The sequence below is a fragment of the Lepidothrix coronata genome, unplaced genomic scaffold (assembly GCF_001604755.1).
Source record: "Lepidothrix coronata isolate B3197 unplaced genomic scaffold, Lepidothrix_coronata-1.0 Scaffold145, whole genome shotgun sequence".
Classification (NCBI taxonomy): Eukaryota; Metazoa; Chordata; class Aves; order Passeriformes; family Pipridae; genus Lepidothrix; species Lepidothrix coronata.
In genome coordinates this window covers 963,338-977,103 of record NW_016690325.1, presented here as the reverse complement: position 1 = coordinate 977,103, position 13,766 = coordinate 963,338, and the positions used below count along the sequence as shown (strand labels likewise).

At 37.7% G+C, this 13,766-nt stretch overlaps 1 protein-coding gene across 5 annotated transcripts in view; it reads left to right on the top strand.

The window, feature by feature from the left end:
* AFAP1 (actin filament associated protein 1) overlaps nt 1–13,766 on the top strand; it is a 117,154-nt gene that overhangs the window by 41,386 nt on the left and 62,002 nt on the right. For 3 of the 5 annotated variants that reach the window (XM_017828062.1, XM_017828059.1, XM_017828060.1), the window contains exon 2: nt 9,386–9,514. In XM_017828062.1, coding sequence (XP_017683551.1) covers nt 9,388–9,514 — 127 coding nt within the window. In that variant the 5' untranslated portion in view covers nt 9,386–9,387. Of the gene's footprint in view, nt 1–9,382; nt 9,515–13,766 lie in introns of those variants that run through there. The other 2 variants (XM_017828063.1, XM_017828061.1) reach the window with 1 other exon arrangement.

Sequence of the window (13,766 nt, the reverse complement as noted above, 5' to 3'; positions counted from 1 at the left end):
CATGCATTTATGGATCAAGTGTGTCAGAGACAGGTCCAAGTGAATGATACCCCAAAGAAGTTCATCAAAGTGATACAAGTAGTGTGTGTACATGCTGGAGAAAAAGCTTTGAAGGTACAGCTCAGGGAAGGGCTGTTCCATGTCACCCGTTGATGGGTTTGCTTTGCATATAGGCTCTGTCACCAACCTGTGTGTCACTGAACAGTGGGTCCTCATTTTCATTACCTGCCAGTTGCCTCAAACCCTGTTTTTGTTCTCTGCTTCAGAGAACTGTGTCAGAACACACGGCACTGTGTCAGACCTGCTACTGAGATATTTCTCCTTTGATACCTCACAATTCCAGAGCAAGGGCTACACACCAAATACCTTATTATTATTATTATTACTACAACTACTACTACATTATTTGTGCTGCTTAATGAACATTTCATTTACTGTTATCTTGACTGAGTTTTGGTTTATGACCTGGTTTCAACATGTTGATTTTCAGTTCTCCGTAAAACCTTGAATGTCCCAGGACAACTTGTCTAAGACATTGTTCCTTTTTGGACTGTGAAAAGCTGTTTTAGACCAGTGATTATGAGGGAGAGGCCAGAAAAGATGCTTACTGCAGGACAGTAAGGCCCCATACATTTGCAACCTCTTTTCCCTTTGGTCCCTAAAATAAGATTTCCATTTTTATAATAATGGTTTTTCACCCATGGGGTTTGAGTTTCAAAGCTGACTTAAGCTCTAATATTTTTTTCTGTTGCCTACACTCTACTTCTTACAAAACAAGAATAAGAGGTTACAGTAAAGGAGACAGAAGTGTCTTGGGATGCTGTGTAAGTTGGAGAATGATGTATTTTCCACATAAATAAAGATTTCAGGTCTCACTGTTCTACTGTCTATCAGTGTAAAGTATATTCCTTTGGTTTTATTTTCTTAACATGAATCTGTGTCCATTTGTTGCATCTATTTAAAGAAATTTTCAGAAGTCTGACAGAAAAAGCAGAATATGTTTCTCTTCTTGGGAAAAGTATGAAACACTTATCAGTGCATGATAGAAGTTGCTCCTTGCATAAAGGACCCAGCAATGAGAACTGTAGTATAAGAACATGTGGTAGGATACAAAAGAATTTTATTTTTTTCCATCTTCATATACAAATGCAGGGACTTTTGAATCTATTCTATAAAATGCAATATTATCTCATTTCTGGCTTTAAATTAGCTGCACACTGGAAACCCAGAGCTCCGTACTCACAACGTGCAAACTATTCTTCAATTGTACTGCTCATATGACTGACATGATCAGACTCAGGACTTCTTGAACAGTTTTTAAGTTTGGTATTTGACATGTATAACAGAATTGTATTGCTAAATACAAAAATACCAAATTATAATATGAAGTTCCTACCGTTGCCACATTTGTAATTTTTTGTCATTGTTTTGCTCTTCTGTTTCTGCATTCCATTAACTTCCTTAATTTACTGTCTCACATTTCTGCTGAATATGTAATTATTCATAACTTCGAAAGAAATCCTATCCTAAAAAGGGATCCATGTTCAGCTGAGGACCCAAGTGAAGAACTCAAAGGGGCACTGCAGCCCTTTGCTTTCTTTTTACTGCCACAGGTTACCTGCTTTTGTGTGTCTCAGCCTTAATGGAGCCCCATTTTCCCTTGGGATTTGGAGACAGGCACAGACTTTCACCTCCTACCTCAGATTTTCTGTCTTCTTGCATCATGTGGGAACTGCTTTTCTTCTGTGGAATCTGAGCCCACTTATTAATTCTGTAGTGGCTGCTTATCTTTTGTGGTTTGGGGGAATGGAGGAGGTGAGCTAGTGCAGGAGCCAGCAGGCAAGACCTGGAATGTCTTGTCCTGATGGGATGATGTCAGCTGATACATTTGGAGATAGTTAAATGCAAGAAATTTCCAATTTTCTCCTGTAGTAGGGTAATCGGAGTCTAAAATGAAAACTCAACCTGACTACCCAGAGTGAGCACAGAGGCAGGAGGGCGAGACTTACCCAGCGTGCTGGGCATGCAGTGAGAGTGAAATCCATGTTCACTTGCTTTACAAGGTATGTTACATTTATTTAGTGAACAAAAGAAATCTTATGTGGAAAGTATACTTTCAGATAAAACCTTCAGCAACTTCATAAAAGTCCACTGTAAGGTTCTGTAGTTAGTTACAGCATTTTTTTCTTTTTTTGGCTAACATATTATGAGTTCAATGTAGATATTTAGTACTTGAATAAAAATACATGCCTGTAACACTAATTTTTTTTCTTCTTTCTTCGTTCTTCTTTTGTATCTTCTTTTCTTTTTCTCGTTTCTATTTCTACTTTTTTTATTTTTTCCTTCTTTCTTCGTTTTATTTTTTTGTTCTTTTTTGTTCTTTTTGTTCTTTTTTTTCTCTTTTTTACTTGCTTAAAAGTAGACATTCCTCTCCAAAGTCTGTGGCATTGCTTAAACATCAGTCTGGACTTTAAAAAATAAACACTTTATCCATCTACCTTATGCTAATGGATTACACTCCTGCATTGCTGTCACTCATTGCATGGATGTAGCTGATTGAGTAGGATTTTTGGCAGCTCATTTCTTGTCCAAACATTCCTTAATGCTTTCCCACCTCTTGTTTTATCACCCAAATATTGCAACAGCAGCATTTGGAGCTCTGATAGCTTTTTTTGAAAGCTAGTTTTGTAAAAGCCAAGTCCTTGAAAACTGAAGCAGAGGGAAGAAGGAAAAAGAGGAATACATGCGGATTGGGGCCAAAGCGATCCCTTGACACTCATTGAGGTTGATTATAAATATGCATGAGATAGGAGGAGTTTTTAGTAGATCTGTTTTGCCTCCCTTGCCCCAAGCTGTCTGGAGAGAGAGTTTGTGACAGGCTGGGGAGCTCCAAATCTTAAACAAAAGATGATTGTTGCCAGGTTTTAGAGAGGTTTAATTATTTTTATGTTAAAACACTCTAATGGCAATCCTTGTATCTGTTGTCCTTGAACTTCATACTTGCTCTTCATCTTCAGGGCTTTATCTACTATTTAGGGTTCATCCCTTTTAATATACTACCATTCTTTCCTCTAATGCCATCTACCCCCAAGATGATCATCTTTACTTTCTGAAGCAGGATTTAGCATACTTATCAGGTAGAATTCAACACACCCTGTACACTATAGTTATCAGGGCAACAAAGAAGGGTGAGTGCAACCAAGAGAAAACTCTCCAAGTGATAAGTCTTGTCTCCTCACTGGGTGTTCCTCAAGCAGCATGCCTTTTCTTTTCTTGGGGGATAGGATTTCAATGCAGTTTTCAGATATGTCAACTAGTTTCTTGTAGCATATTGAGAAAAAGTAAAAACTTTTCCTAGTGCTAAATACGTTATCACTGTCTCCTTCCAGATTTTGTGCATTTCTATGTGAAATTCTTTTCGTGGATAATGATAAAGTAGCCATGAAAGGAACTTTTTCATTAATTACTGGATACAGGACATTTGTAACTGCATTATCATACTGGGTGGAAGTGACTTGAAGTGATTCTGTGTTTCCCCAGCAGTAGTCTGTTATGAGCTTTTGAGTAAAGTATTCAAATTACAACATCCAAAACTAAAGATGGTGACACTATTTCAATAGAAATGGGTATAAACATGCAGTTCACATTCAGTTTTTTATTTAAAACAAGATCATATGCCTGGTTTCTATATTGTTGCTTGTGTACCCAAATACCAATGAGGTTTTTGTTGGAAGGTTGGGAGTCTCAATGTTTCAAGAAGTTTTTATATATAGGTTGAAGATTGGCATCAATATTATCCATAAATCCAGTCAAATTTGTTTCAGGAAGTTAAATGGGATCCTCCCATGAAACTAGGGCTCAAAATGCTGACATAATTTTTTTGCTTTCCTGAAGGTGTATTTTAGGTAAGTACACATCTCTCCACAAACAGAGGAGTAGTGAGGTAAAAGTCTCTGGCCTGTATTGTATAGAAAGTCAGATTAGATGATTTCTTGTAGTGGATATCATTGACATGGTATGTTCTGGACTGCAACATCTGTAAATGTCAAACTAAACAGAGAAAAGAATACTTACCCACAGAGAAATTTGATTCAGCAATATTCAAGGAACTGATCAATAGGATCTTCAAAAAAATTGAAGCTCAATTTTAATTTATATTTTTATGATAGATTTGTATACTAACATTTTCATACCTGCATTTATAAAAGACATGCAAGCATAGAAGTGCATTTACTTTGTGTGGGGTTTGTATTGTATAGACAACACAATAATTAATAAACATGCTCTTCCTGTCGTGCTTCCCGGGTTCCCATTTCTTTTTCTTTAAAAGTTCATCAGTGTAAATTGGTCAACTGGAAGACACTTTTAGGTCGTTTGTGCTATGGCAGGGTTAAGAAATGCTTTAATTGTTGTGAGTGACCAAAAAACAATCTGACCATTTTTCTAATGAGCTCATCTTTTTCGTTTCTTCTGGTTTAAGCAGCCTTGAAATCTTGTGTATGATATCGTACTGCTCCTATGATTTTTTTTCTAATCAACTGGGAGTGAAAACTTTATATTCTTTTAAAAATGCTTATAGGCCAGTATCCGTAAACATAGATTTGGAATAATTGCATCATCATGCTTTTTCAGTCCCAGTTGGTTTTAGTTCTGGTTTGGAACAAAGTCTACAGTGTGATGTAATTGCCTTCCTCTGATTATTTTTACCTTGGTGTATTCTGTTGCTGGCTTGTATATATAGTTTTTATGTGCTGCCATTTGAAAAACTTTAAAACTCTTGAGAACCGGTCTTGGAAATCCTTCTGGATGTATCACTGTTTTTTTAATTTGTGCATGGCAATTGCTGCAGCCCATTAGGGGCCTATAATTCCTATTGAGCACGGAATGGACTTCTCATCATTTAATATGGAATGTGATTTTGCTCCTCAGTCAAGCTAAAATCTGCTTACTGTTGTGATTACCATCCCTGGGCTCCACCCTGCCTTTCACCACCTGCCACTTACAAGTAATTCCTTTGGCAATGAAAATACAGCCAAAACTGTCAAATAAATTGGCTCCCTTTTGAGAGCCTTCTTCTGATTATTATTCTTATTTTGTGGTGATGTCAGATTTCCAAGGGTAATCTCTCACTGGAAGAGTATGTTTTTCTTTGGGACTTGCATCACCCGCTCCTTTGGAGTCTCCATTTAAGAAGCAGTGATTGCTTACTGAAAATATGTATTATGTAGATTTTCTGCTATTCAGTTCCATTACTTTTTTGTGAGCACATCATTACATTTCTAGGAAGGATAGAAGAAGATTCTTTAATTCAGAAAATCAGCCAAGGATTGACAACAGGCAAAATTTGTTTTTTCATGAGAATATAGAAGTTTATTTTTTGCCATCTGGGGAAAAAAGATTTTTCAGCTTCTTGATTTCAGTAATGTAAATGCACTCCATGGCAGTATTTTTGCTCTTTGTTTAAGCAGCAAAAGTACTAAAAGAGAAAAGTGTGCTTTTAAGATATGTGTAGAGTGTTTCTTCCTAGGAACGATATTTCCCTTTTCTTTTTGGATGTTTGACATCATTGCATATATAAAGTGAAATTCAGAACTTCCCTCCTTCACACTTTGATACTTATGATGCTGTTAAGTCCCACAAAAGAAAATAAACCCCCAATTTAATCCTGGTAGAAATGTAAGAGAAGCAATGTTATGTTCATCCCTAGCACTTTTCAAGAGCTGCTAGCAATTGTATTCTGTTGTCATGCTAAAATTGTATCATTAGCATTTATGACTGCTTGCTTGAAGTCAGTGTCGTATACCTGTGAGCTTACAAAGGCAGGAAAAGTGAGTCTTTTCAGGCTCTGCATTCCTGCATGATGCACTGCTGGACATTTGAACCGCAGTGCTGGACACCAGGCCAAGCGTTACATGCAGTTATGGTGGATGCGTTGCTAAGGGAGTGATTTTGAGACTTTTTAAGGATTGTCTCGCTGGTACCGGGTTCATCTTACCATCCTCTTACTGGTCCTAGCCAAAGCTTTTTTTAAAAATCCTCTTCTGGAGCAGTTGAATTGCTTCCAGTACCTTCGGCGGCTTGGTTATTGTAGGTCAATGGGCAGGGATCACCAGGGACTGCAATGCAGATTTCCTCCGGAGACACAGAGGAAGGCCACACATTTATGGTACAAGGCCTCAGAAGAGATATGGGTTGATGCCAGCTCCCAGGAGCCTCTCCAGCGGCGTTTTCCTATCTCCTCTCCTCTTGCTTCCCTGTCTCCTTGCCTCGTAACTCCCTCTTGCTCTGTTTTCATTTCTCATTTTGCAGTCCATCTGTTTATGTTAGATTATAAGCTCCTGAGAAAAAGGATCTGATAATTTTTAATAACTGAACACAGTTGTGCACACTTTGAATATAAATGGGATCTGATGCTTTCATCCTTTTTTCCCTTTCCAGAAGTGAAGATTCTTAGCAAAGAAGCGAGGTGACTGTGGCACAGGGTATTCTTTGGTGATGAGAAAAAGGGATAGCTCTCTTTAAGCCTATTTACACTCTCTTACCTTAAAGAAACCAGAAAACATGGCATTGCAAAGAAATTTTAGTGCAGTAATATATGCAATTACCGACAGTAATTTATATGGCTGTAGAACTACTTGAAAAATATACATTTCTTTTACTGTGTACTGATTAAGTTTCACAATGACTGCCTAGATCTATGGTAATGATAGCTTTTGAAAGGCATATATTATAACATATGTAACCATTAAAATATTCATATATTCCATAATTAAAATGAAGTTATAACAACAGTATTAATGCATCTTATATTCAAAGCATACTTAAAAACAAGAGACGACTGTACATATAATGGAATATACATCTTATTTCTAAACTGTATAATTTAGAAAAAATTAAGAGCTGATTATTTAGTCTCTTGCTTTATTTCTCCTTGAGTCTTGTGAGCACTTACCACTTCACAAATCTGAACCTTTATCTCTGTGCTTCAGAAAGCTGTATACTGTAGGTATATATGTTGTTGTTCCATAATGCAAACAACTCTGTAAGTAATAGAGTTGTTGTGAAATACTTCGGATTTCTGACAGATTTCAAGACAGTTTAGACAGCTACAACTGTAATGGCAAAAAAAATTACCTGTAGCCATGGGATGTTTTTCATGAGCTGCATCGGTGAGTGATGGAGACAGTTTTTCTGACATTTTGAATACCCTCTTTCTGCCTATATATTCTGAAAATCTTTGAGAAATACATTTCTTGAAAATGTGGACAGCTTATATAATGGCAGTGCTACTCAGTTGAATCAAATAACATAATCATGAAGAAAAACTTGGGCAGGATGAAATGATGTGTGAAAATTAATGGTGTCTTTGAGAAAATTAAGGATGAAGGGTCTGAAGCACAAGTTTTATGAGGAGTGTTGAAGTAAGCTGGGATTGTTTAGCCTGGAGAAAAAAACACTCAGGGTGGACCTTATCTCTGTCTACAACTTCCTCAAAGGAGTTGTAGCAAGGTGGGTGTCAGTCTTTTCCCCCAAGTAACAAGCGACAGGACAAGAGGCAATGGCCTCAAGTTAAGCCAGAGGAGGTTTAGATATTAGGAAAAAATTTCTTCCCTGAAAGGGTGATCAAGCATTGGAACAGCTGCCCAGGATCATGGTAGGGTCACTGTCCCTGTGAAAAACCATGGATGTGGCGCTTAGGGACGTGGTTTAGTGGTGGACTTGACAGTGCTAGGTTAATGGTTGGACTCAATGATCTTGAGGGTCTTTTACAACCTAATTGATTCTGTGACGATATTTGCCCAGGTCTACTTCTTCAGAGATTTCTTTGTTAAGATGTTCTCATGCCCTGGTATTGGTGACTGGCACGTCTTCTGTACCTGCTAGAGGTATGTTGGGTTTGCCAAAGCAGCCAGAGCGTAGTGGGGTACAGTCTGCAAATCCATGGGAAAATCTGTATTCTTTGGAGACAAGAAGAGGCCAATAGCCCCTTGCAGGAGTGTAGCTGCAGCTTCAGTCTGCAGGCTTTCCTATACTATACTGTTGTCAAGTGTAGGATAAAGCAAATGCATCTTGAACAAGGGTTGTTTAAACATCCAGACACATTCTCAGAAATGGAAAAAAAAGGATTCCAGGTTCACTTGGGTAAACAACTGTTTCAGAAAGGTTTTAGGAGTAGGGAAGAGCTGGTAAAGGAGTAAGCAGCAAGGAATGTACCTTTTAGAGGTCTGAACAGACTTAGCAGCAGTTGCCCTGTTAAGCCTTGAAAAAACTACAAAAACAAATGTGATTAAGTAGAGAAGAATTTGAGTGGAGGCATTTCGGAATGAGGGTAGAACTGAGATTAATTGTAGGTGTGATCCTGAAATGAAATAGATGTTTCTTCTCATCTTTTAATGAGGATGATGTCATGGGATACAGAAAGTATGGAAATGTGAACTATTCTATCAAGATGAAACAAAACCTATAAATAGCACATTCACTTAAGGGAAGGGACCAAAGAATCTCAGAATTGTGAGAGAACAAAAGCATGAAAATGTTCTTCAATACCATGGGTTTCTCGTAAACCTGCTAAAGAGATATCACATGATTAGGCTGTAACAAAGGTGTTTGTATGTATAGTCTGAGCTACTGCAGTTACTAGGACAATGGGATATTAGAACTATGGGGATAATTTGAAAGGAAAAAGGTGGAAATATACCTATAAAGTTCATTGATAAAAAATTAAGAAGCACTGGGAATAGAAAGAGGGAATGTCATTTTTCGTAGAGCCAATTGGAAAGCCTTGATATCTGAAATAATAGAATTAGGATGAAAAAGAAGTGCATCACTGGGAATGTGAGGAGTGATAAGAAAATATGCGACAGGTTGGGAGCTTGTCTTTGGAGATTATAAAAAAGAAAAATCATTATAAAAAAAGGAATACCCGCTCTTTTTTACCACAGCAAACAGAATAAATAAGGGAAAGAAAAAGATTTGTGAAAATATCAATGGTGTCTAGAAGCTTTACCAAACCTTATATTTGTTCTGCAGTTAGAAATTTTGCAGTTTGTTAATGGGAGGGGAACCAGAGTGGCACTGATAGAAAAGCCGCTGGCCACCATTCCTGCTCTTGTCTAGTGCTGGCTTCACCATGTGGTGTCTGAAAAGATACGTCTGTCAGTTTTGAGATAACCACTGTAAATGCCAGTAGTGCTCACTAATGCACTATTCTGTTGGTTCTTCTGATGCTTAATAATGTTAAAGTGTGTTTTCAGCAGGGAGGACCGTACATTTTTAAGAAATGCTAGAAAATAACTATGAATGTGCATAAATAAGAATTAACTCTTATCTTTCTTCTAAAGGGACTTTTTAGAAAAAGTAATTCTGGGGTTTTTTTGTCTTTCAGCCATGGAAGAGTTAATAGTTGAGCTGCGCCTGTTTCTTGAACTTCTGGACCACGAATATCTAACTTCCACTGTCAGGGAGAAGAAGGCAGTAATAACTAACATTCTCCTGAGAATACAGTCATCAAAAGGTCAGTGCCGGGGTGTGTTTTCTCGCTTGCAGAATGCACAGAATAAGTCTGTGCTCAGTGAAATAACTTTAAGAGCTAAAGACAAGCCCTAAATTGAAGCAAGACAGAAAGACAGGGTGAAGCCAAAGTGTAACTTTCCTGAATGTTTTCCTTTGTGTTCAGCAGTAAAATATAGCAAAAGGCACACTAGAAGTATCTTGGGTGCACATGGGTGAATCCAGCTACAAAATTACATTCTAGATAGAATGTTTTTAGTTCTGCTGGTAGAGCGGTTACTTCCTTTTGGTTGTGGCAGTAATGCTATTTGTGAGTTTTGATGGAGAAGTTATACTGCGTCAGGGAGTGCTGGCCACAGCACCTTTTCATCTGTGTCAAATGACCCAAATCCATCAAAAAGCCTTGATACTGAGGTGGAGTTGGGTGCATGGCTGATACAGGAGTGCCAAGCCAGAGAAAGGAAATGGCTGTCAGCATGTTTGGTTTGCATTTTGCAGTTAGACTCACTTTCTCCTTTTCTTCCTGTCTAAAACCATTTTGATTGCACAATCGCTTTTGTCTTTATCAAGATTATGGAACAGATTGCAATAGAAGTGTTCACTGTGTACAGGAACCTTTCCACAGAGCTTGTATGAAGAACAGTCCTCAGTGTTTTTTCTAACAGTACTCTTATATTTTTTACACCACCTTTCTTTATGAAGTGACATCTGGGCTGTAAGAGCTCTGTCTCTGCTAGATTTGACAGAATTACTGTCGGTGTAAACCCTCAGTTTAGATTTTTTGAAAAATACCAGAGTTTGTTGCAGAAAAGCAACATTGTGAGCAGCTGTATTTCTCATGATTTGTTTCTTCTCTGATGCTAGAAAAATACGATTTGTTTGATGCAGTGTTTCTCCCTTTCAGTAAAGAAATAATTTTTGCCACGGGATTCAAGTAAAAGGAGATCAACTTGAAAGTAGTTATTGTCCTCCTTTCTGTTTTGACATTCTTAAAGACCTATTGCTATTTTTACTTTACTACAGAGAGAAGGAGGTGAATACCAATTTTTTTTATTGTGGAAGGAGCCTTCATGCTCCAAAGGCCGACCAAAATACATCCAACTCCTAAAGACCAAAATCTGTAGGTGAGAACCTGCAATTTGATATGTTTAGAAACAGCTGTATTTTACTGGAGTTCAAAAATAACCTCAACAATGCTGATCTGACACTGCATGTTATTCTTGCAATCTTTTCAACTAGATTTATTAAGAAAAACATTTACTTCTTCAGGAAGTCAGACAACATTCTGCTGCCAACTTTGAAAACACAGGGAAGGGTTGTCGTATCGTTTTTATTTTGGGATTGTGTATGGTGTTCCAGGACAAAAAAACCCTGCACCTCACAGTGCTGAGTATGTTTCCATTCTCTTATAATGCAATTATTTATGCTGTTAAATTATGGAGTGATCTTTAGTATGGGTTTGGCCTGACCTGACTTGTCTCCTGCGTGAGTTCCTAGGCATGATGTGGGAGTCAGATGAGGCAAAGATCTGCTCCATATAGACAGTTCAGTTTTAACTGTATGAATATCAATTTCTCTGTACCAGGGCACCTCCCTAGGTGTGTTCAGGTTACGTCTCTAGATGTGGTAACAGATAAAAAGACCCCAGGACCATAGCTTTCCACTATTCAGCACCTACCATTTATATTTTAAAGCCTATTTCAGGATCTTTAACAAGATCCGTTACATCCGATTACAGGATCCATCTGTTAGCAGGATCCATAGGAGATCCATGTATTTAGTGGTAGGGCTTTACTCAGTGCAGTTTCTATTGGAACATTTTATGCACTTCTAGTGCCTACATTCAAGGAGATAAAATTTAGACATTTCAAAGAAAAGTTGTAAAAGTTGTAAAAGGATCCAGAAATATGCCTTCAAATTATCCAAAATGAGGTGTCATAATCAATCTTTATGTAGAAAAGGAATGACTGAGAATAAATTTTTAGACTTACACAACAGTAAGTGCAATGGCTGGATGTTTCTTTCAAAGTGGAAATAAAGCACATGTTTTGAGCATTGAAGCTATGAACTAATGGAAGAACTTAGCAAGTTCTGCATGCCATTGCTGGCATCTTATCAAGATGGAATATTTTTCTAAAAGATATGCTCTGGTTCAAACTAGAATTAAGGAAATCCCATAGTTCAGTTGAGCAAGAGATCATAGGACTATGCTTTATATGTCTATAAACTCTAGTTTATGGAATTGCAGTTTAAATAGAATTTAAGTCAGGATGTCCTCTAAAAAAGCATCCCGTTTCTCTCCCCAGGCTACTCTTGTATTGCTTCTTCCTTTCTGTGCTAACTTTCTGCTAGCACAAGCATTATTTCCTTTTCTTTTCTTTTTTTTTAATGCTTTAGTCCTAACCAGTGTCGCTTCTCTGGTCTGGTTCAACCTAAGGCCACACACATGCTTATGCTGGCTCGAAGGAGAGGTTGGTGCAGGGACAGGAACAAGGCAGGGAAGGAGAGGAACTGCCTTCTTGGGAGCTCTGCCATCACATCCTGGCTTCAAGTGTTTGTGAAACTACCCAGGGAGTCATGTACTTTACTGGAGCAGACCCTGCTGCTTTTTTTATCAGTTGTAACATTCAGTACTCCTATCCCTTTGAAACTATTCATCTCTTCATTAAAATTAAAAGCAATAAAGGATGCATAAACCCACAGTACACTGTAACTAAGATGAACTATCATTTGGAGTCTGTTTTTCAAAATATTGTTTTACTCCACCCACACAACTCCACGAGAGCTCTTGGGTTGCTGGCACAGTTTAAGAGGCCTGAGGACTATGCTGCGATCAGACCCTTCAGTTGCATTTGCAAAATTCAACTGGGTGAATCCAATAGGATTTTTTGATTGCTGTAGAAAACCATGTAAGATCAATAGGGAATGGTAATGAAGGATCTGGGGAACTGGGAAGTGGCTGGCTTCTTTAGAATATCTGGAAATGAACAATTATGTTTTTCTTTGTAAAGGTGTGTAAATTATTGTAATGAGCTGCTTGGATTTTAGTAAAACACTTGAAACTAAGTTCTTACTTGGGGAATTCTTTAGAAATCTTTTGCCTTGTTTTGTTCCATCTCCCCCAAATGCACACTGTTTTCTTCATTTAATATCTGTCAAGCAGAGAAAACTGGGCCAGGCAGATGTGTTCTTCAGGTTGTAGCTGCCTGGCCTCAACCTGCCCTGCGTCCAAACCAGTGGTTACTCTGAGTAGCTGGCAAAACTATAAACTTCATTTTTCTTTCTCAGCCTTGGCATGCCCAGTGGATTGTAGTTCTGAAGAAAACACTTGGCATTTCCTTCTAAAACTCAGACTTTCTTCTAAAAAACAAAGACACAAAGAGTTTATTTTGGAGTAAGAACTGTTGCTGGATTTAGTCATTTAATATGACTGCCAACACTGCCTGTTTTCCTTAAAGGGTCTTGATGCCCTAAACCTTTAGTGCTCCCTTTACTGTGTAAGTCGGTAAAAGAAATTAAATATTAGACCAGCTTCTTGATTAAACACACATAGATTAAAAATGGGGGGAAATTGTTTTACAGAGTCAATAGTATTCACTTGGAATAATTTGGGGCTTTTTTTGTAAAAACCCCTTCATGTGTGACTTCTGGTTGTTAGGAAAAACACGGGAGACTTGGATAAGGATGGCAGTTGTAATATAGATTCATCCTACGTAAAGAGGAACAAGTGAAAGGAAAAAAAAATACTGGGAAAAAAAAATGTTTCCCAAGACTAATCCCTGTCTTGATTTGTAGGAAAAAAAGAAGAATTTGTAGTCTTTAGAGCAAGTTTAACTTATCAGTGTTGTTTTTCAATCCATGACTTCACTACCAGTGGACTGGGGTATTATAACAGGAAACATTTCATCATTGAATTTTTGAGAATTATATGATCTTGACTGAAAGACGTTCATTTGACTTATGTAAATATATATTTTAAAAATGCAACTAAACACTGGGAACTAAGTTCAGTCTAGGTTTAAGGAGGGTACAATCAATGGACTGAATTTTTGCCAGAACATTGAGGAGATGCTCCCTAATCTCCTTTTGATATTTAGAAAAGTAAACAATATCATGTTCCTATGAAGTGAATTCAGCTATGATTTAAATTATTGCGCCAAAACCCAGAACAAGCAGGTCACTCCTTTTTTCCCCTGTGAAGGAGATGGAACAGTGATACAAAGGATTGTCAAAGCAGCTTTTACATTCAGGTCCTT